Here is a 26,169-nt window from a genome sequence, read left to right on the forward strand (position 1 = left end):
CATCCGATTTAAATTTTTATCATTAGGCCTGCATCTTTCGAAAATTCTTACTTTGGAACTTCGAGACATCGGGGTCAATTTACATTAAATAAATTTTACTTCGACGGGACTATAAAATCTACTCGACTTAACCGAGTATTCGAATCAACCGAGTTCGACTCATCAGAGGTAATTATGCATTGATCAAACGGGAATTTACCGGGACCGAGAAATTACTTCGACTCATCCGAGTTTTCGACACAACGAGGTTCGACTGTACTAATAACCAATTAATATTCACAAGCCATTTATTTTTCAGCGACATTGAGATTAGAAATATAATACATATTTAAATCATCATAAAGATGTCAAACTTGAATCGTATCTTCTAACATGATAATATCAAAAGAAATAGAAATGAGAGAAAATAAATCATCATAAAGTTTACTAGAAATATATCCACAAAAATAAGTTGGTTTATAGTAGTGTGTGTAAAGTTTGTCATTTAGCACATGTTATAAATTGTGTAGGTTGAAGACAATAGATATTATACACTATTTCGGTTTGAGTTGATATGTCTAACTTTAATTACCAAAATTTGATAATTGATGATATACAACAGCAACACATTTCAAGTTATATATTACAAAAGTTTGATAAACAATATGGTTTCCTTAACACAGAGTTTTGAAATGTTTCAATTCTAATGCTCTATTCATGGAGTGTAACATACAAAATTGATAAAAAAATCTAAACATCTGGATGACTATTTTAGCATACACATAAGTAAATTATATGCTGCACTTACCAGTTTATGATATGAAAAGACTGCCAAAAACTAATCTTCAAAAACAGATGAACATAAAACATACAAACAAGAGTGCACATGCTGAAATGTCTCGCCTGCTTTACTGACCATTGATTTTATGTCGAGAGTCCTAAATTTAAAGTTTTTCTACAAGTATCACATTAACTTAACATGAACTATGAAAATGAGGTCAAGGTCAGATGAACCAAGCCAGAAAAACATGTACACCTTATAATCATTACATACTTTAAATATAGTTGCTATTCATATAGTATCTAAGAAACAAATTTAACCAGGAAAACTTAACATTGACCAATGACCCATGAAAATGAGGTCAAGGTCAGATGATAATTGCCAGACAGACATGTTCACTTTACAATCATTCTATACACCAAATATAGTTGACCTATTGCTTATAGTTAAGAAAAACAGACCAAAACACAAAAATTTAAAATTGAGCAATGAACCATAAAAATGAGGTCAAGGTCAAATAAAACCTGCCAGACTGACATGTACATTGTAAAATATTTCCATACACCAAATATAATTGAACTATTGCATACAGTATTAGGAAAACAGACCAAAACACAAAAACTTAACTTTAACCACTGAACCATAAAAATGAGGTCAAGGTCAGTTGGACATGCACACCTTACAATCATTCCATACACCAAATATAGTAGACCTATTGCTTATAGTATCTGAGATATGGACTTGACCACAAAAACTTTACCATGTTCACTGATCCATGAAATGAGGTTGAGGTCAGGTGAAAACTGTTTGACAAACATGGGGACCTTGCAAGGTACGCACATACCAAATATAGTTATCCTCTTACTCATAATAAGAGAGAAATTAAGATTACAAAAAATATTATCTTTTTTTAGTAGTCACTGAACTATGCAAATGAGGTCAAGGACAATGGACATGCATATGACAGACGGAAACTTCATAACATAAGGCATCTATGGATCACTTTCCCTATATCTTGCTTTCTGTGACAGAAGTTGCAGGCTCGAAACAAAAATAGTTTAACTTAGAATGTTTTTAGTACAATACCTACCCACCATTCTTTATAATCATGCACTGTTCATATATTCCTTCTTTTGTAACTTTTACTAAACCATTAACTTTGTATGTTCCTTTGGGATATTTGCTATCTGGTTTGATAGATGGAGGAGCTGATATCATATTTGGATTACTTCTAGGTGTTGTTACTACTGGCCTGTGGAAAGTAAAAAAATTGAAGAATCATTAACTTATATATGTTGCCGACTTTTAATAAATTTAGGCATTTTGAAAAATAACTGAATTTTCAGGCAATTTATAAAATACCTAACTTTGACAAGCATTATACATGTATAAATAACTAAAAATACCTAGTTATTTTGTAGTATGATTGAAATTTTGAAACAAAATTCAACAAATTGCCTGCTCTGGATACTTACTGTCTTTTGGTCTTAAAAAACAAGCTTCTGTCCAAATTTCATAAAATTCCATGAAGATTTGACATAAGTTATTGATGACTGAAAAACTTTAACCTCAGACTGAATCTGATTGTTAACAGTAAAATAAAAAGAAGAATGTGTCTGAGGACACAAGTGCCCCCACTCAAGTTTTGCAATTTTCCAAGTTAAAAAGAGGCATAACTCTAGAATGGTAAATGGCTCACTGCCCAAATTCCAATTCTGCCTGCATGTTGTAATTATAAGCATTGTGTAGGAGTTTCATAAAATTTGGACAAGACAAATTTAAGTTAGAGAGCAAAAACGAAAAAAAATTGAAATTTTTGAAGTTATAAAGGGGCATAACTCTAGAACGGGTAATGACTCACTGCCCAAAGTTTGAACTCTGTAGTTTTGGTTCCTAGCATTGTGTGTGAGTTTCAAAAGTTAAAATTTGCATGAGGCAAACTTAAGTTAGAGTGCAGAAACGGAAATGGGAAGGACGGAAAAATGGACGGACAGAAAGACGATTATTGATTCATCAAAATGTTAGTCCTGGAAAGGCTCAATAACACACATATACTCAATAAGTCCCTCCCAACTAGAATGGTGGCAAACTTAATATGCACAGAATTATGTATAATATCTTGAATATAACATACATCATGATATCTCTCATAACAACAACTTACGGATTGTTTATGTCTCCATTTACTAACATAGGTATTACACAAAATGTACCAACTTCACATCTGATTACTTTAGGTAGAGGTAAATCGGTAATAGTTGGTGTTGATGATGTATGAGGGCTACCAGAAGAACCAGCTGTAACAGAAAAATTATGACACATACATGGCATTAACAGTTCTGTAAATAGGGCAATACATATTCTGTTTTTATTATTGCGATATAGTGACAGAATATGTATTGCAAAAAAATAAAAGCTCACACATCAAAATTTGGATTAAAATTGAGAATGGAAATGGGGGAATGTGTCAAAGAGACAACAACCCGACCATAGAGCAGACAACAGCTGAAGGCCACCAATGGGTCTTCAATGCAGCAAGAAACTCCTGCACCCGGAGGCGTCCTTCAGCTGGCCCCTAAACAAATATGTATACTAGTTCAGTGATAATGGACGTCATACTAAACTCCAAATTATACACAAGAAACTAAAATTAAAAATGATACAAGACTAACAAAGGCCAGAGGCTCCTGACTTGGGACAGGCGCAAAAATGTTGCGGGGTTAAACATGTTTTTTGAGATCTCCCCCCTCCCCCCATACCTCTAGCCAATGTAGAAAAAACAAACGCACAACAGTACGCACAGCAAAACCCAGCCCAAGAGAAGTCCGAGTCCGATGTCAGAATAGGAAACAAAAGAAAATAAACAAAATGACAATAATACATAAATAACAACAGACTACTAGAAGTTCCTGACATGCCAGCTCCACACCTCAATTAAACTGATTGAAAGATTATGTCTTCATCATAAGAATATCAGGCACAATCCCTCCTGTTAGGGGTTTAGTATCATACCATCATAAAATATATGAGAAGAACATAACCCGTGTCATGCCAACAACTGGTTTTAGAATAAATATGTTTAATTCCGATGCAAAGACCCATTTGGACGCCCAGCATTGCCTAAAATTACAATAGTTTATTTTGCTTTGAGTCCATAGTTCAACAATTGGAATAACTAATGGATGCAAACAAAAATTTCTGAATTAACAGTGTTTAGTAAGAGAGGTAACATTGTGATGGGAAAACAAACTTTTACATCTGAAACCATAAATGTAATAAGCAAATTTTTGCAACTGATCTCTGAACTTTATCTTTGACTATTTAACCAATTGTTATTTCAATTTGTATCTCCATACATTAGATATTAATGGCTGCAACTTGTGTACTATAAATTGGGATAGCTGAAATATGTTAGAATTGTACTGTGACTTGATCACAAGGAGTACTGCATGTTGAGAGGACAAATTCAAATCTATAGGTTAAAAGTAAAAAGATAGCACATCCAACCTGTGCTCACTGGACTGCACAAACCTTATTTGTTTGTTGTTGATTGGATGGAAAATACAGGAGTATTAATGTTGCATACCTACCTTACCAAAAATAACTTTTCATTTAATTATTTTACACCAATTCAAATTTCAGTATAACACACACCTTGAAAACAGTGTCAAATTGGGAATAAAAATGAATTACTTTTAATGAATATAAGAAAAGAATTCAATTCTAAAATAAAAGCACATGTATAGTAGAAAACAAAAACAAAAATTAGGTATTCTTTTTATTTGTATAAATACCTTGCTGACAATTTTGTCCAGACTGCAACAAAGCACAAATACACATTGGCTGTCCATTTATAACATCACAAACACTGCCATCCAGACAACTGGTCCCCATGCAAGAATGACTTGGAGCTAAATGGAGACAAATTACAGTTAGAAATCATTCACACTGACAATAAAGTTTTCTACAACAAGAGACTGAGCTAAACAGACATTGAATATACGTGTAGTTAGAACTCATAAACTATAACAAGAGTGCACACCCTGAAATGTCTCACCTTCTTTACTAATCATTGATATTATGTTGATAGTCCTAAATATAAAGCTTTACAACAACTATCACATACACTTGACATGATCCAAGAAAATGAGATCAAGGTCATATAAACCAAACAAGAAATACATGTACACCTTACAATCATTCAATACACTAAATATAGTTGACCTATTGTTTATAGTTTCTAAGATACAGACTTAACCAAGAAAACTAAACATTGACCAATGAACCATGAAAATGAGGTCAAGGTCAGATGAACCATTACAGGCAGACATGTACAGCTTGCAATCCTTCCATACAACAAATATAGTTGACCTATTGCTTATAGTATTAGAAAAACAGACCAAAACACAAAAACTTAACACTGAGCAATGAACCGTGAAAATGAGGTCAAGGTCAAATAAAACCTGCAAGACTGACATGTACATCATAAAATATTTCCATACACCAAATATAGATGACCTATTGCATATAGTATTAGAAAAAAAGACCAAAACTCAAAAAACTTAACTTTGACCACTGAACCATGAAAATGAGGACAAGGTCAGAAGACACATGCTAGCTAGACATGTACACTTTACAATCATTCCATACACCAAATATAGTAGACCTATTGCATACAGTATAAGAAAAACAGACCAAAACACAAAAACTTAACTATAACCACTGAACCATGAAAATGAGGTCAAGGTCAGATGACACCTGCCAGTTGGACATATACACCTTACAGTCCTTCCATACACCGAATATGCTAGACCTATTGCTTCTAGTATCTGAGATATGGACTTGTCCACCAAAACTTAACCTTGTTCACTGATCCATGAAACGAGGTCTAGGTCAAGTGAAAACTGTCAGACAGGCATGAGGACCTTGCAAGGTACGCACATACCAAATATAGTTATCCTATTACTCATAATAAGAGAGAAGTTAACATTACAAAAAATTTTGTCTTTTTTTTCAAGTAGTCTGAACCATGAAAATGAGGTCAAGGACAATGGACATGAGACAGATGGAAACTTCGTAACATAAGGCATCTATATACAAAGTATGAAGCATCCAGGTCTTCCACCTTCTAAAATATCAACCATTTAAGAAGTTAGCTAACGCCGCCGCCGCCGGATCACTATCCCTATGTCGAGCTTTCTGCGACAAAAGTCGCAGGCTCGACAAAAACTGGTCCCAGTACATTTTTGCAACTACATATACTTTGTGTACAGGAAGATCTCAATAATCCTTACTTTTAGCAACTACATATACTTTGCAACTACATATACTTTGTGTACAGGAAGATCTCAATAATCCTTACTTTTAGTACCAGTACATTACAGAAGTGATGCTTCATATGAATCAGTTAGTTTATTGTTAAAAGAAGCTACAAACAGTAAGAATAAGACACATTGGTCTTCTGAAAGAACAGAGCCAGTTATATACACAGTAACAAAAACTGTATATAGATTGGACGTTTTTGAAATTTCGAGGAAGGCATTATAAATGGTAAAGACTGAAGCTATAGAACAATAACATGTTAATTTTATTCTTTATTCATTTAAAGAGGATTGCCAACAGCCAGAAGCTAGGTGTGGGTCTCCTCAACATAGATATATACAGATTCACAATTAACAGAGTTTTATTTTTTTACAAACATGTTTAACACAAGACAAGACAATATGTGCAGGACAAGACATAAGGATGTAAACTTCACACCTATCCAATCACTCACTCATTCTTACTCAGACGCACACGACTTAACAATCATGTTGAACTCAGTAATATAAAATAATAATTAAAGCAAGACGATTTTGAGTACAATCAGGTCAGAAAAAAAAAATAAAAATTACATGTTATAACAACTCATTCATTAAAAAAAAGAGTCCCATAGCTCTTGCAAAAATTGCCAAATCTAAATGGTGATGTGGAACACTTTATGACAAAAAATTCTCAATGATATTACTTAACTTTATCATACTCACCAGTATAATCCATGTATTTCACATAAAAACATCTAATTTCTCCTGGTATACTGAAAAGATATGTTAAATGTTCATTTCAGGAGGAAAAAGTAATAGAAGATGTCCTACAAAATTCCATGAGTATATAGGATTGACAGGAGATCATCACTGATATGGGAATCAATGAATGTATTTTTGGGACACTAGCATGTTACTGTACTAATCGCTTTTGATGTTAATTTAACAGAAAACCTTTTCAAAATTTAATTTTTAAATATGAGCAATTGCTAAATTTTTCAAGTTTAATCAGTTTTGAGATTAAACCCAAAATCATTGATCTTCAATGGTAGTCTGTTACTATGAAGAATCTTGTGGCATTTCATAAATTTATATAGTTCAAGAAGTTTGTTTTAGTAAAAACATTCAATAAAAGCTTTGTATTGATAATGTGTCATACAAATTTCCAGAAAATTGATTTGTAAATGTTTTTAAAGCTTTTAAACAATATCAAAATATGGTACCCATGCATCCTTTTTCACATCTGATATCTAATGGTACAATTTAGTGGAAACATGTACTTATACATCTTCATTGACATGGTACATTTGAAGAATTATTTTATCACAATGTCATAAACTTTCTGGTTTCATAAAAATGAAAACGTCAATCAGCTGATTACCAGATGAAACTATTTTGTTACCTTAGATATTTTAATAACTTTCATGCCTTGATACTTTTTATAGACATAAAATTCATAACTTGGCATCAATATAGACAATTGTTTACTGAAGAAAACATTTAAGCTATCATTTATACATAATAACTTGTTAAACAAACACATTTCTCTTCCTTCTTTTACAAAATCTATGTAATATAACCAAAAATAAATGTCCATGGGACACAGATGATGCCCCTGCTTGCATATAACATTATAAAGGGACATAAATAGAGAACTGTAAAAGTGATGCCACTCAAATTTGAACTTGAACTGTGTTTTATGGTAATAAGCATTGTGTATAAGTTTCATAATATTTGGTGGAGGCAAACTTAAGTTTAAGAACGGAAACGAAGAATTCAGCAAATTTTCCATTTGTAAAGGGGTATAACTCTAGAATGGTAAAAGTGATTCCACATAAATTCAAACTTGATCTGTGTTTTGTGGTAATAAGCATTGTGCATAAGTTTTATAACATTAAGAATGGAAACTAATTTTGGGACGTATGTATGGACAGACGGACAAGGGTGATACTTAATGCCCCCTCCGCTGCAGCTCGGGCATAAAAATAAAAGAAAAATGTGTCTGAGGACATGAATGGCCCTGCAGAAGCTTTGCAATTTTCCAAGTTAAAAATGGGAATAAATCTAGAACATTAAATGACTCACTGACCAAATTCGAACTCTGTATGTGTGTTGTGGGTCTTAAAAATAAGTGTGTAGTAAGACGTAAATACTATGTACTCCTTTACTAAGTTGATATATACTCTAACTTCAAAAGTGAAATCAAAGTAAAATTTCTCATTAATTGTTATGACAGACAGAAGGAAAAGAGCAGGACAGTTTTTACTCATGGCAATAAAAAAAATATTTAATCAGCCAATACATATGTCTAGATATATTAAATTTCCAGTAATTGGCTAGTACCAATTTGTGTTCTATGCAAGTAGTATCAACTATGTCTTCAAAAATAAACCTTAATTATCAACAGATAGCTATTATATTTTATCTTCAGTATTACCTACTTTGGAAGAAATGTTTTGAAACAGAATCTGTATTTTCCTGTTGATCCTAAAGGCGGGGTAAATGTTACGTCTGCTGTGCAGTTACCAATTAATTTAGAATTATCAGCAGATGTAAAAAGATGGAGGTCATCTGTTGGTCCTTGAGTCTGTTCTATAGAGGGACTGAAATAGTAATACATTTTTTGATGCCATAAGATTTACAGATAAAAAAACAATTGTTTTTATTAAGTTCAGGATTTATTACAGTTTTCAAACTCAGCATAAACTTATACATACCACAAATAACAAACATTGAAAACTTGGGAAATGTGGTAATTGTAAAAAAAGAATGGTTTAAAGAAACAGAAATGAAGATATGGATAACACAGTCACACTCATGAAATGATCTCTAAAACACTCACAAATCATGATAGACACCATCATGAGGGCATAACAAAATTTGCCTGGTACACAACACTTGCAAATAGTGCTTATCAGCACATGACATTAACTCTGAACAAAAGTTAAAACAACATTTCCCTAATATACAACAGTCACAGACCATGAAAAAAATAACAAGACATTAACAGGAGGTCATGACTAGATTTCTCTATAGTACAAAACTCTTACAGATCATGAAAAAAATCACCAGGACATGACAAGATTTCCCTGGTATAAAAACACTTACCATTCAGGGTAAATATCACCGGAAATAAACTGGATGACATGACAAAAATTTCTTGGTATAAAACACTTTACCATACATGGTAAATAGCACCAGACATAAACAGCAAAACATGTGAAGATTTCCCTGGTATAAAACACTTACCTCTATTGGTAAAAACCACCAGACATAAACAGGAGGACATGACAAGATTTCTCTGGTATAAAACACTTACCATTCAGGGTAAATACACCGGACATAAACAGTAGGACATGACAAGATTTTCCTGGTATAAAACACTTACCATTCAGGGTAAATACCACCAGACATAAACAGGACTTGACAAGATTTCCCTGGTATAAAACACTCAACAATTCAGATTAAATACCGCCAGACATAAACAGGACAACATGACAAGATTTCCCTGGTATAACACTTACCATTCAAGGTAAACACGGCAAGACATAAACAGTAGGACATGACAAGATTTCCTTGATATAAACACTTACCATTCAGGGTAAATACCACCAGACATAAACAGTAGGACATGACAAGATTTCCCTGGTATAAACACTTACCATTCAGGGTAAATACCACCTGACATAAACAGGAGGACATGACAAGATTTCCATGATATAAAACACTTAACAATTCAGATCAAATACCACCAGACATAAACAGGACAACATGACAAGATTTCCCTGGTATAACACTTACCATTCAGGGTAAATACCACCTGACATAAACAGGAGGACATGACAAGATTTCCCTGGTATAAACACTTACCATTGAGGGTAAATACCACCAGACATAAACAGGAGGACATGTCAAGATTTCCCTGGTATAAACACTTACCATTCAGGGTAAATGTCACCTGACATAAACAGGAGGACATGACAAGATTTTCCTGGTATAAAACACTTAACAATTCAGATTAAATACCATCAGACATAAACAGGATAACATGACAAGATTTCCCTGGTATAAAACTTACCATTCAGGGTAAACACCACCAGACATAAACATTAGGACATGACAAGATTTCCCTGGTACACATTGTGTTACAGAATCATGTGGTATTGTTGGTGTTATAAAGTAGGGCTGCAAAAAAAAAGATTTATTTGAAATTTCATCAGAAGTCACATTTATTTATCTGAAATTTAATCTAAATAAACATTCTACCCATTTCCATGACAAATTACAAACTAGGGGTCTGGTAGCACAAGGTTATTTTTACATTCTCGTATCATTTACAGGTTAGCATTTTGTGTCAATGCCAGATACACGAGGGGCACAAATACATTTGTGTCAAAGACGTGTGGGTATGGTAGCCTGGTATTATAAAAGTTTTTAAAAAGGCCTGTAAATTTATCAAAACAGCAAAAACAGAGACACATTTAACTTATTTCAATTAGCTGATAATAGGTAGGATTTTAGTCAAAATTGCAATTTCCATCCACACACATACACACCTGACTTGTCTTCACCTCATGATGGTAAGAATCTACAAAAGACAAGAACTTCTTTATTAACAAAAGAGATTCTGAATAATAACAAGAGTGCACATGCTGAAATGTCTTGCCTGTTTTACTGACCATTGATTTTATGTTGAAAGTCTGAGATAGAGGTTTTACCACAAGTATTGCATAAACTTAACATTTTTAATGATCCATGACAATGAGGTCAAGGTCAGATAAAAACTTGTCACACAGACATGTACACCTTACAATCATTCCATACGCCAACTATAGTTAACCCATTGCTTATGGTTATTGAAAACAGTCCAAAACACAAAAAATAATGTAAACCAATGAACCATGAAGATGATACTGGTTAGACAGACATGTACACCTTACAATCTTTCCATACACCAATTATAGTTCACCTATTGCTATGGTAATTGAAAAACAGACCAAAACACAAAAACTTAAAATTGACCAATGAACCATGAAAATGAGGTCAAGGTCAGATGACACCGGCTAGACAGACATGTACACCTTACAATCTTTCCATAAACCAAATATGTTTGACCTATTGCTTATAGTACTTGAAAATAGACCAAAGCACAAAAGCTTAACATTGATCAATGAACCATGAAAATGAGATCAAAGTCAGATGACACTAGTAGACAGACATGTGCAACTTACAATCATTCCATACACCAAATATAGTTGCCATATTGCTTATAGTACTTGAAAAATAGACCAAAACACAAAACCTTAACATTGACCAATGAACCATGAAAATGAGGTCAAGGTCAGATAATACCTGCCAGACAGAAATGTTCCCCTTACAATCATTCCATACACAACATATAGTTGACCTGCTGCTTGTAGTATCTGAGAAACAGACCTAATCACATAACTGATCCATGAATTGAGGTCGAGGTCAGGTTAATGGAATGCACTGCATACGAAAAGGAAAGGAATTTTATTCTTAATGAAGCATGCATTCAATGTAAAAACTTCCCTTATATTTCAAAGTACAAACAGTTTATTTGGTTGATGTCCTGCGAGTCTGAAAATGTTAATATGTCAATGTCGAGATTTATTAGTACTTGTTTTGAAATAAGAGAAAATTTGCATTCCAGAAACTAAATATACATGTAGTAATGATGTAGTTTATTTTTTATGTATTAGAGAGGGTTAATATTCTATTTTATTTATTTTCAAACACCATCTGGTATATATATATCTTAAAGATTACTGTATAATTAATACTATATATATATGTATATGCTCGGAAACGGGCCCTTTAATTGGATTCAATAAATATTCTTATTCTTATTCTTAGGTTAACCCTGTTTGACAGACATGTAAACAATGCAAGGAACCCATATACAAAATATAGTTATCCTATTACTCATAATAAGTGAGAAATTCACATGACAATAAAACTGTAATTTTTTTTCAAGCAGTCACTGAACCATGAAAATGAGGTCAAGGACAATAGACATATGACAGATGGAAACTTTGTAACATACGGTATCTGCATACAAGGTTTGAAGCATCCAGGTCTTTTACCTTCTGAAATATAAAGCTTTATACAAATAGTTTACGCCGCTGCCGCCGGATAGTAGTACCTATGTCTCGCATACTGCGACAAAAATAGTTAACATTGAGATATTTTGATCACTTTATATTGTCTGGCAGTACCAAGAATCAATGTAAAACATTCAATTTCAAATAGGGTAGACATCTGAAATATTTCTGATTCATTAAGACATCTAAAAAATAGAGATGTTAACACAAAACTTTATAATAACATAAATATAGGTAATAATGACTAAACTGGGTTTTTTGCTGTGCATGTAATGATTTTGTGTCAAGGATGGATACCCCATATCCTTTTGTTTTCCATTAAGTGTAAATATATTGTATTGACAAGTCTAATTTGAAAACAAAGTTCAAACCTATGATTGCGTTGGATAAAAACCTCAATTTTTATACGTGTGCATGCAAAACAAATTTCTTGGTAGAGGGGTCTAAATACAGCACAAACAACATTTTCCAAAAGATCAAAAAAGTGAAAAAGTATATTTTAACAAAACGCATTTGACTAGCAGGTCGAACAACAGATGTTCTTAAACCCTGCTGACTGCCATTGGCGGAATATATTGTATTGTATCTAGAAAACACTATTTTAAATATAACATTAAACCACCATGCACTGCTGTAATATAAACCTACAAACAACAAGAGTGCACACGCTGAAATGTCTCGCCTTCTTTACTAACCATTGATTTTATGTTGATAGTCCTAAATATAAAGCTTTACTACAAGTAACACATAAACTTAACATGATCCAAGAAAATGAGGTCAAGGTCAGATAAACCAAACCAGAAATACATGTATACCTTACAATCATTCAATAAACCAAACATAGTTGACCTATTGCTTATAGTTTCTAAAAAACAGTCTTAACCAAGAAAACTTAACATTGACCAATGAACCATGAAAATGAGGTCAAGGTCAGATGAACCATGCCAGACAGACATGTACACCTTACAATCAATGTATGCATTAAATATAGTTGACCTATTGCTTATAGTATCTAAGAAACAAACTTAACCATGAAAACTTAACATTGACCAATGAACAATGAAAATGAGGTCAAGGTCAGATGATATCTGCCAGACAGACATATACACCTTACAATCCTTCCATACAACAAATATAGTTGATCTATTGCTTATAGTTGAAGAAAAACAGACCAAAACACAAAAACTTAACACTGAGAAATAAACCATGAAAATGAGGTCAAGGTCAAATAAAACCTGCAAGACTGACATGTACATCATAAAATATTTCCATACACCAAATATAGTTGACCTATTGCCTATAGTATTAGAAAAAAAGACCAAAACTCAAAAACTTAACTTTGACCACTGAACCATGAAAATTAGGTCAAGGTCAGATGACACCTACCAGTTGGACATGTATACCTTACAATCATTCCATATACCAAATATAGTAGACCTACTGCTTATAGTATCTGATATATGGACTTGACCACGAAAACTTAACCTTGTTCACTGATCCATGAAATGAGGTCGAGGTCAAATGAAAATTGTCTGACGGGCATGAGGACCTTGCAAGGTACGCACATACTAAATATAGTTATCCTATTACTCATAACAAGAAAGAAATTAACATTACAAAAAATGTTGACTTTTTTTTTTCAAGTAGTCACTGAACCATGAAAATGAGGTCAAGGACAATGGACATATGACAGACGGAAACTTCGCAACATAAGGCATCTATATACAAAGTATGAAGCATCCAGGTCTTCTAGCTTCTAAAATATAAAGCTTTTAAGAAGTTAGCTAACGCCGCCGCCGTATCACTATCCCTATGTCGAGCTTTCTGCGACAAAAGTCGCAGGCCTCGACAAAAACAACAAGATTGCTACATCAAAGCAAAATGTACCAGGTCAAAAGTAGGCAGCTTCACACAAAAAACTTTACCATTTTGCACACATTTGAGTTTTTGTATCAATTCCCAAAACTGTTGCCATTTGAAAGGAAAATGCAGCCATTATGAAATTTTTTGACTATCATGAAAATCTGGCATAATTCTCACCGTTTTTGGGAAATTATAGAATGGTGACCAAATTGGCAGACAATTTCAGGTTGTAGAAGAAATACAAAAGGTCTAAATTGTAGTTATGCTCCAGTAGACAAAAAATAGTTAAAGTTCCAAATCTCCCTCAAAAGATTGTGAAATTACAATGACAGTAAAATGAAGTCACCTACACGTTAACAAATAATATCACTAAGTATTAAAGCTTCTTCCATGTGGTCACAGAGAAGCAGAATTCACTTAGTGTCTTTTAGCTACATTAGGCAGGAAACAGTCAAAGTCAAACAACTCATGCACACTTCTTTTACATTCAACAAAATGTAGATTGACATACAGAATGTTGTTAAATGAAAACAGACAAAGTCTAAGCCATATTTTTTGAAGGTGGAAAAAAGGAGAAGGTGTTCACGAACAGCTAAAATTGGCCCTAATATGTATTTAATTTTACAATCAGGCCAAAATACTACAAATTTTACATAGAATTAGGTGTGATATTTCTATTTATACAAAAAAAACCTACTTTTTGGCCCCTCACATTACAAATTATAAAGTTATGACCCCCTAATTGTGCATGATTTGTGTTGAAACATTAGTCTTGGTCCAATTTTTCCGCAATTTATAACAGTTTTTAGCATAATTTACTTTTGCTACCATCCCCAATCCACAATTTGTTTGTGTCTAGGGATTCACCATTAACCTTGGCACCTAATTGTAACAAAACATTTTGGATCATAGGTTGCAGCCAAGATTTTCCTAAAACTTTTAGATCTGAAAAATCCTCAGAATCATCATATTTTGGCAAGATCTCCAAAGTGTGCTGACTTTAGAGCCTATAATGTAATAATATGTAAAGATTTGTTTTACTTACGAATCATGCTTTTGAACAAAATTTGGACCTTTTTGGTATTTTATGATAAAGTTGAAATTCAAGGCCATATTTTGCAAAAGGTGAACCTAGTCCTTTAACAAATCCAGATCTTTTTTAATATCATTGTAGCATGAAAAATAAAAATGTACTAGTTATTGCATTGCCAGATATTTACCTGGAGATTTTACTTCAACCTCAAAACAAAATTCATCGCTAGTTGTCCTGAAAACAGAAAAAGAACTGTGTAGATGTGGATAGGTTATGTATCATATAAAGCTGTCAACTTAACCCTGATAAGGTTTGCAATCTATTATCAGCAATTACCCTTAGTAGAACCAAATCAATCTAACATATTCATATGATGGTGAAATGAAATTATCTTCAACTTTTCCCTGATATGATGAAATGAAATTATCTTCATGTCTCTCCTGGTATATCAAATCTATCATTAAAGCTGGCTTTACGGTGTGGATCTCCTTTTTGTTAAAGGCAATACAGCAACTGACAGTTGTTTACCATGTCCTTTGGCCTCTGGTGGGTAGTTGTCTCATTAGCAATCATATCACATCTGCTTATTTTTAAATCATATTCTTCAATAGTCTCTCCTTAAAGGGGCACTAGCTGTCAAATTCCTGTTCACCGATTTGACTCAAATTCTCATATTTATTTTATAACAATGTAAAACATTTATCCAAATTATAAAAAGTCAAAAATAATCAATTTACAGGGCATGGGTTTGATAATATGTAGCTTCGTTTCGTGTGTTTTTTAGTCTAGACACCATCTTATTAACTATCGAGTTGACCTCCGAATACCTCCGATGGACATATATTATAAGCAATATAAACATAAATATAGATATAAATAGAAACCGGATTCGTGCAATTGGATTTTTCTAGGTCTGTATATTTCATATTATAGATTAAAAATATATATTAATCATCGTTTTACCTGTATAAGAATGATTTATTTGTGGATCGAATCAGTCAATCAAATGATGTACCTTTGTTTCACTTTCAATGTTGACATTCTTTTCCTTTAAATAACTCAGCACGCACGTTTCATGCGTTATCCATCTCTAGCTTAGGGGTTAAATTGCAGTTCACATGAATACTGATTCAATGAGGTCGAATTATTCACTTGCAAGTGAATAATTCATAATCAATGTTTCTTAGCTTATTTTGACAAAATTGAACCATACTGGCTGCTAAAAGCGATATATTATTTCACTATTTCACTTTTATTAATGATTGAACAAAAAAAATCATATTTTATATTTCTTATATATCTCGTAGCTAATGCCCCTTTAACTACCAGTACAATGTATCTTGCAAAAGCAAATATTATGTTTCCTACAGTTTTCTGGAAATCTGAAATACTACTAAGATTTTTACGAGCTTAAGGAAACTATAAAAAATATTTTCAGACACCAGCACTTTCATTGATTTCATACTCTTCGAAGCTTTTATTTATTGCAGTGTCATAAATTCAACATAAAAAATAAATCAAAGACATTAAAATAAACTAATGATCATCAGACGGCAGTAAAATAACTTCAAAGTGACCCCAAGGTTTCACTTCTTAAAAACTATGCAACTCATAGTACTATCTGACTGCATTTGTATCAAAATACCTACTCTCTAGTATCACCTGTTTGTACACAGGTTTTATGTACACCAGGTGTAGTACCAACAACATTCAAGTGAGATAGGAAGGTACCAGGATTTTTGGGATCTGGTATTATTGTTGGTCCTTTTGATGACAGTCCTGCTTCAGTATGTCCAGGTCTTACTGAAGGTGGTCTGTAAAATTAATGTGAATATTTGTAATTCATATAATGTCTATTTTTATCTCTTTACTTTTTGTGTCACAATTTATTGCTTTATCAAATTTGTAATAGGAAAAGGTCACAAATTCATTGATACAGGTACCAACAATTGGGGATAGAGAATAATTAGAGCATTTGAGTATTCTAAAATGTCTTGTTTTACATTCTATTACAAAATTAAACTTTTTTATTGGACATTAAAAGCCAAAATCTGCTCCCCCCTCTGAAATCCAAATAAAAGTAGGAAACAAAACATTAATCCATAGAATTCATAAATAAATGCCCAATCATTTCAATAAATGAAACATTTCTAATCTCCTTTCAAATAGTTTGGATATTTTAACTATGCAGCTATAAAAATGCAGTGTTTCTTTGTGTTACTCTTACTTACTGAGCACTTGATGTGACTGTAAAAGGGATAGAACATTCCTCATGCAAAACACATACTACTTTCTGTGGTAATACATGGTCTCCTGTCTTGGCACCTGGCTGAAATTACAAATTCTAATATAAGAAACAAATTTTACAATCTTTTACATACAGATGAAGCATACAATCAGATTTGCATTTTATCATATTGCTTTATGTATTCTGTCATTTAACACATTAAAAGCCTTAAAATTCTCCCTTGGTACTTTCAAAAATATATATTTTTGAAACAGATCTGTGTAACTAGCAAACATGGTAATTTATGCTTGACATGCTGTAGACCTATTGATTGTTGATTATTTATGTCATTGGGTTACTGTCTATTGTCTACTTTCCTTCAAGTTATGACTGAAGCTCATCAAGTATGAGAGAATTAAACTTCACCTAAGTGAACTAAGAGTTAGCTTGAACTCCTTATGAGATACTCTTTTAGTTGCCTAAATTAATATACACAAAGTTATATCAAGTATCTGATTACTGTGATTTTATGTGAAATTTAACACAAGTCAATGAAACATAAAATGTAGGTCAAAGTGACATGTTTTAGGTTGGAGACTAGTGTATACGAGTAAGTCAAGTACTATGAAATACTATATTTATAATTTCAATTCCAGTATAAAGTAAAATAAGAATGCGTCTGAGTACATGAAAGCCCCCACTCAAGCTCTGACACTGGGACGGACGGACAGAAAGACGGAAAGACGGAAGGATGGAAGGATGGAAAGACAGAAAGACAGAAAGAAGGACGGTCAAGGGTGACTCTTAATGATAAATAAACTGTTAACACAGAGATATGTCTCGCTTTTTGTTATTTTGATAATGCAAATGTTTTAATTAAAATAGCAATACTTTCACATGTAAAGTTATTCAAATATTCAGAGTCAATAAACCATGACTGAAGATAAATGGCTAAACAATCTCCATGGAAATGAGATGTGCCAATGCTAATACAACTGCATACCAAATACCATTGACTTATCATAAGGTGTTCCCTTTAAACAAACCTAAACACAAACATTAACTTGTAAACTATGTAAAAGTTTCAAAGTCATGAACCATGATGAGAGGGTGGGGCTATATAATCTCCATGGAAATGAAACTTGCGAATGCCAATACATTTGCATACCAAATATTATTGACTTAATATTAGTGATTCATCTAAAACTGATCTAATCACAAACTAATACATGTAAACTAAGCAAAAGTTTCAAAGTAAATTGACCATGACTGAGGGGTAAGAACCAAATAGTCTCCATGGAAATGAGATGTGCTAAAGCTTATACAACTGCATACCAATCATCATTGGTCTACCACTTATGGTTCCCCTTAAACTGACCTAATCAAAACTAAACCATGTAAACTAAGCAAAATTTCAAAGTCAATAGACCATGACTGAGGGGGGGGGGGGGGGCAAATAATCTCCATGGAAATAAGATATGCCAATGCTTATACAACTGCATACCAAATGTCATTGACCTATCACTAGATGTTCAACATAAAAAGTAGACCTAATCACAAACGAATACATTGTTGACGCCGCTACCGGAAACAGCATACCTATGTCTCGCTTTTTGACTCCGTCAAGGCATGACAAAAATAGTCAACATACTTGTATTACTTTCTCAGCTAAATTGGAATGATCATAAACAGACTTGAAACATTCATTAGCTTCCACCAATGAAAATGAAATAAAAGTAAACAGACTGGATGCATTCATTAGCTTCCACCAATGAAAATGAAATAAAAGTTATGTACTTACCTGTGAGTGTGGAGCTGTGAGTGAATTACCATGAGCTAAAAAATATTAAATATTCAGATATATGTCATATTTTTTCACTTTAAAATACTAAGAGATAACCTCAAAGTCTCACTCTTAAGACAAATTTACATATCAAGATGTTATCATATCCGTATTAATGGCAGTAGTTTTGCAGTAAACTTGAATATCTTTCAGATGTGTTTGTAATTCAAAGAGAGGCTAAAGACACCAAAGGGATATATCTTCAAACTAATAAGTCGAAAACAAACTGACAATGCCATGGCAAAAAATGAGACATGAAATGATTTTGTGAAGAAAAAAAACTGGCAGTTGGACTTTGACTAAAATAAAAAATACAGGCAAGTAAAAAATGAATGTTATGATGATCAACTATGTTTTGCTGAACTTAAGAGGATTGCAGAGGTGAAATATAATTGGCAATACTTTCCTAAGACTTAAACAAATTGAAACTTAAGTCAAATAAGGTTGGAGATACATATTTACATTTAAGGGTAAATCTACGAGCATGATAGCCATATCTAAGGCAAGGCACCAAAATGATTTTAAATTAGTTATGATAAAAAAACACCATAGCAGCTGTTGTTCCTGAAATCTGTCAGAAACATTTTTAGAACAATAGTTAATGGTGTAACGATCAGACTACTGTAAATTCAAAAAATATTGTGAGGTTTTTATTAATGCGACTTCCTGAGTATCATAAAAATAAGAACTCACATTCTGATGTGGGATACATTATCTGTATGGTGATTTTCCTGAAATCGCAATAATTAATCTTGCTTTTTTGTCTATTTATCAAAAATCGCAATAATAAATGCATAAACTAATTTCTGTATTTACAGTATCATTCCCCTTTATAACCGGAGGATTAACTTATTTCATCTGTTCTAAATTCTTATGTATGACATTCTTGTACTTACCAACTTGACATGTAGTTCCAGAATATCCAGATGGACACTGACAGAATCCTGTGTTTCCCTTGCCATTACAGAAACCTTGGTTCATACAGATCAGTTTGCTACATGGTCCTCTAGCTAAATCATAAGAAAACAATAAAATGTAAATTGTTATTTTGCTCATAAACTATTTACATAAAAAGTACTAGTGTATGGGTAAAAAAATTCATGTTAAACAACCTAAAACCCAAACTTCAACATGATACAGGGCAGACTTGCAGATATCAGGGAGCGTTCTCAAAGAGAGGCATAGGCAGAAAACCTAATTTTATTTCACACATGTACAAAACAATGTCTCGTAGGTTAAAATTCAATGGTTCCTGGTCCAATAAAAATGGAACATTTACTGGAATAAAATAAACGTTAACTAGACCAAATAAATCACAGCTTTTTAACCCTTTTGCAAATAGTCTCCCAACATAATTTATAAAAGTTGTGATCATGTTGGACAATTGTTCACTTGCAAAACTGTTTTTACACAGTTTATGTAGAAAAAATATGTGTTCTTGTGTGCTGCTACTATGATACATGGGAGACTGTGATGTGTAAATGACAAATCAACTGAATGGATATCACATGCCTTATGAAGTTGGCAAAAGAGACTTCAAAGTTGACCATGGTTGCCTGAATTATGTGTCAAAGCATTACTGTTCTCCATCACATGTATTTCCAGGCTCAGAACACCTTCAAAGTCTGTCATTAACTTTCTCTACTGACAAAGATTAGGAATGTACCTTCTCAATGGTGTCAGTTGCTGTTACACAACAAAATATCTAGCTAAGGTTATATAAACAACCCCAACAACTCTCCCCCCCCCCAAAAAAAAATAAAGAGCTGCGCCATGAGCGCATGATACGACTGTCGCTTTTTCAAAGAATAAAGTACCATAACTCCTCAATGTCATATCAGAAATTTATAAAAAAACTAAAGGGAGGTTATTTTAATAAATATAAACCAGTCTCCAAAGTTTAATGAAAACTGCTCAAAGCACTTTTGAGTTATTGTCCAAAAACTGGAAAATCCCCCTTTTTTAATGAATAAAACCCCATAATTCAGAAAAGTAAAATCTAAAATTTATAATAATAGAAAGGGAGCTCACGTCAATAGATATAAACAATTCACCAAGGTTTCATGAAAACTGTTCAATGCATTTTTGAGTTATTGTCCGAAAACTGGAAAATCCCCTTTTTTAATGAATAAAACCCCATAACTCAGAAAGGTAAAATCTAAAATTCATAAAAATCAAAAGGGAGCTCACGTCAATTGATTTTAACAATTTACCAAAGTTTCATGAAAACTGCTCAAAGCATTTTTGAGTTATAGTCCGAAAACTGGAAAATCCCCCTTTTGTATTGAATAAAACCCCATAACTCGGAAACGTAAAATCTAAAATTCAAAAAAATTGAAAGGGAGCTCACCTCAATAGATATAAACAGTTCATCAAAGTTTCATGAAAACTGCTCAAAGCATTTTTGAGCTATTGTCCGACATGTTGACAACGGAATACCATAATACGTCCCGTAAACGGGCATATAAAAATGTACAAGAATCATGCAATTAAATAAAGAAGGCCCATGAATTCATTATCAACATTCCATAAGAACAAATATATGACACTAGTTCTAGAGAGAAAAAACATACAAACAAATAGGTTGGAAAAATTGTAAACCTTAAAAATATTGTCACTCAAAATCCCATGTAACTTTTCACAAGTTGGCAGGTATGATTAAAATCTACTGTCTTTATTAAACAGTAATTCTATAATTTTTTATACTTATTGTTGTCAAAGAGAATTAAAAACATTTTATGTTCAATAGAGTAGATGTAATATTGCATCTCTTAGTTAATTTTATAAGGCAAGTGGCTAAAGAAGTTGCCATCTAAAATATATGTACCATGTAATGTTTCTTTGGTTATCATAATACTGTAACACCTTTTCTCCCCTTCTCCTCTACAAAACAAAAAGGTATTTTATATAAAATGAATCATTAGTTTTCTGGTTTATATAAAGATTCAAATTTGACAATCTTAACAAATATATCAAATACAATTTATCTGTATTTTAGCCATTGCAGTCTACAGTTGTATATAAATGTGTGTATGATACACCCAAATATGGTATTCAGAATACATGAAATTGATGAGCGATGAATCCAAAACCCATCACTGAGTATAGCATGCAGACATGAAGCCATATCACAAATTTCAGGAAGCTCTGATTTGTATTTTCTGAGAAAAATACCACAGAAATTTCATGGGATAGATAGACCAAAAGACAGAGAGGGGTGAAACAGTATACCTTAATCAGCTTTGTATAGTTCACACTGGTACATTGTTCGCACCCCCCTTCTCGCCACGAGAATTCAGGTAAAAAAACTTTTTCTAACTGTTAGAAAATGTCTAATAAAACTCCGGTAATTTCAAATAGTGTCTGATCGTTTGCAATATTTTCATGGAAAAAAAACCTGTTTTCCATCATCTTCACGAGTGTTAAAAAACAATTTAGAAACTTGTGTATGTTTAAACCGGAAGTTCGAATAGCACGTGTAAATAGAAATAAATAGACAGTGAGAGTGTATGGAAAATCCGTACTTAATAGATATCACTAGAATACGACTTTGAAAGTAAAACAGTTCCATTCTTGAGTAAAATAATGTTTAACATATCTATCACATTAATGTTTGAAGGATCTTAAGCTAAAACAAAACACATGAGTCAGTATGAAACACCAAAACGGAACTAATAACCGATTACGTTTTGTAGTTTATACATCGTTATGCATAAGCTGGTTCCCAGTTGACTTTTACACTTTTTTCTTTCCTTTAAATTCAAGCAGATTCCAGTTTATTTTAAGCAATGCAGTGAAAAGAAATGAGAAATTTGTAGTGAAGCATTTAATTTTGAAATTTATCAGTTTATATTTGATATTGAATAAAAAGTACATATTAATATGGATTAGGTAAAATTATTAGTTTTGAAAATGATAAGAGCGCCCTCCACCATTTCAATAACAAACATGGCAAAACGTAAACGAACATCGCGAAATCGAAATTATTTCTCTTATTTCTTGATTATTGTACTCTATAGTCCGCACCCCTGTCTGGCAGGTTCAATTTTGGAGAATGAAACCGCGGACTATACAAGCCTGAATTCGGTACCCCCTCCTTTAGGGTGAGGGTATATTTACAAAAACAGCCTACTGTAATGCAATTCATGCGTTGTAACCACATTATATTGAAATGTAATTTTGTCATGACACTTGAAGATATATAAAGATGAGCATACAATTTTACTGAATATATATCTTACCCATGTGCATTTTTTTCAGGAGGAGTAATTAAAGTAAAACAAACACTAATTGTCCTTTCTATATCTGTGTGTATTGATACATCAGTAGAACATGGACTTGGGTCTTTATCTGACTGGAAAACAAAGATTCCATCTGGGGCTTTCATATCAGACTCCACTAATGGGCTGAAAATATTTTTTTTTTAAATTCAATGGTTTTTTTTTTTAAATATATAAACAGTAAACCTACATTGTCTAGCTCTAAAATTGAAATCAAATTTAGCAAATTTCAATGAACCTTTTATCTGTGATGCTCTTTAATACATAGGCTATAGAAAGCCTTGCATTTATGAAGTTATAAGTATGGCAATAAGTATTTTAAATTAAAATTCAAAGGTATGCTTCTGCCAAATAAAAAAATGTTTTATTTCTAAAAGCATTTTTTATTTCAAATATGCAAAAATAAGAACCCTGTGGAAAAAACCTGCTATGCAGATGCAAGAATATCCTTTACATCACAACAGCCTGTAAAATATTGAAATCTTAAAAGAGTATTACCAGTTTGGGTTATACACTTGACTCTTTATCCATAAAATCATATGACAAGCTTCGCCTACTGAACATTCAATACTACTGCCATCTGGTAGAGTGGGGGAGATAAACTGTGGCCTTCTCTATAGAGACAAAACAAATTAACATGACAATAACAAATAATGATAGAATTTCCATTATGTAAAGAGAAAATTGTTGACTTGTTTTAAATTCAAAGTCAACCTAAAAAGTTCCACTGAAGAAATTTTAGGGAACATTATGCTTAACAATCATTATTTCTTAAGCAACCTAAAAAGTTACATTGAAGAAATTTTAGGCATTATTGCAATAAATTATCTTTATTTTTCAAGTCTGTTTAAAACACATTAATGCTAGTAAGAATATGAGAGAGTTTAAGACACATGTGTTTAAAGAAATTTTTAATTTTAGTTATTTATTTTCATTTTGATGGTAATGTTTTCCACACTGAGGTTGAAAATATCTAAATTTGGCTTTATTGAATAATACCTTTAGAAAATAAAATAAATTAAAAGTGACCAAATTGTTAAAAGACTAGAAGATGAAAATTTGCCAAGCAGTTTCAGAGAAGATGATTTTTCAATATGGTTTCAATAAGAAGCATATGCCACCATTCCCCTAATGTTTGCAGCCCCGTCAACATTAAATGATGATTGTTAGTTGAGGGTTTTCATTCACAAATCTGCTAACGATTCCATGTTTTTCATCTGATTAATATAAAATTACAATCAATTGTAAATGGCTTTCCATCATCAATCTCCTAAATTTTCCAAACACTTTGCCTTGCAGTTTCACAGAAATTTTTTAAATGGCCCAATAGGAATCAATTATAGCTCTGGTAGCCATGTCATACAATAATTCTTAAAGAGAACAAATAGAACCATTTCAACAACAGTTGGTCCAAAAGGATTTTCAGCTTAAAATATTGCAGCTTGTGTCAAAGATTTAATCTATATGCAGGCTTTATAATGAGTTATGAACCAAATGAGTATCAAACTTACATCAGAAACTGGTTTGGGTAATTCTGAAAGTAAAACATATCATTTATTATGAATGCTTCAATTTGAAGAATCATTAATGAAAGTAAGTTGAGCTTTTACTTTGTAGCTTATGTCCTACTCCTTCCAGAAATGAAAATGGGACATAACCCTTGTAACAATAACATGTACATGTTGTAGAAGCCTCTTGAAATTTTTTTAAAAAGAGATCTCCAGATTTTTCTTTCTATAGCCATAAGCCATATTAATTATATTCAACAACAAAAAAAATGACATCTTGTTTACAGCATTTTATATTAATTTATTATTTATCTAATTTTCTCAAATAATAATAAAACTTTTATTAAATCTTTTGAAAATTGAAAACATCGATCTTACCAGCTGTAACTTCTATTGAATAACACAATTCATCTGCTGTTTGACTGAAAACATAAGAGATGTATTTGATAATTGGTTTTAGTCAAACTAAAGTTAACAGTAACCTATATATAGCTTGATTCTCATGCCGCTTCAAAACAATTATTTTCTTGTTTAAAATTGTAATATAAAACCAGCTGTACCATTTTAATGAGATTGCATAATTCGACACAGAGCCTGGTAAGAACTGAAAATAAATAATTGCCTATTAAAGAATTAAAATGCATATTTTGTCCTACAAATATATAATTGTGTAAATAGAAAAGTACAAATATTCCTGCAATAAGCCTTTTAATTGAATATTGAGTCCTCTTGAAATTCTCCTTGCCACTCCCCCAGAAAATTAAACGGTCATCCCAGGTTCTCCTAAACTTACCCAGCAGCATTCACATTTTGTACACAAACTTTATGGTTCCCTGTTTGTTTTGGCAATATAGTAGTAACAGTATGATATACATGTGTGCTATTTTTATCCTGAGTCACATTCATGCCCTGAACTTCAACACTGGAGTCCACAAAACCTTTCTTCATTGAGGGTCTGAAAATATAAAAAAATAAAACATGAAAACTTGCCTGGCATTTCACAAAAAGGTCATCCAATTAAAGATGAGTGTTGAGTTTTTATAGTTTCTAAAATGCTTACATTCCTTCATGCTAGTTTAACAAAAATCAAAGATATATTAGCTTATCAATAACATTTTAGTGGTTCAAACAAAATAGTGGAAAACGCACTTACCATAAGATCCAAAACAAGAATTTTTCTGAATTGTTGGCCATTTTTAATTTGAGTCTGGTTGAGATGAGGCAGAT

General features: G+C 32.4%; 1 protein-coding gene across 1 annotated transcript; it reads right to left on the reverse strand.

Moving 5' to 3' along the window:
* Positions 1 to 1,846: 1,846 nt before the first annotated feature.
* Positions 1,847 to 25,890, reverse strand: LOC127699255 (uncharacterized). The gene is made up of 15 exons (XM_052203007.1): positions 25,736 to 25,890; positions 25,321 to 25,364; positions 24,946 to 24,968; positions 23,933 to 24,048; positions 23,440 to 23,560; positions 17,316 to 17,413; positions 16,734 to 16,898; positions 15,272 to 15,318; positions 10,620 to 10,651; positions 10,142 to 10,248; positions 8,505 to 8,666; positions 6,787 to 6,836; positions 4,555 to 4,671; positions 2,925 to 3,057; positions 1,847 to 2,012 (listed from the first exon to the last, which is right to left on the reverse strand). The coding sequence occupies exons 1-15, from the start codon at positions 25,888 to 25,890 to the stop codon at positions 1,847 to 1,849; spliced, it is 1,536 nt and encodes a 511-aa protein (XP_052058967.1).
* Positions 25,891 to 26,169: the final 279 nt, after the last annotated feature.

Source organism: Mytilus californianus, unplaced genomic scaffold (assembly GCF_021869535.1).
Source record: "Mytilus californianus isolate M0D057914Y unplaced genomic scaffold, xbMytCali1.0.p SCAF_4, whole genome shotgun sequence".
NCBI classification, from domain to species: Eukaryota; Metazoa; Mollusca; class Bivalvia; order Mytilida; family Mytilidae; genus Mytilus; species Mytilus californianus.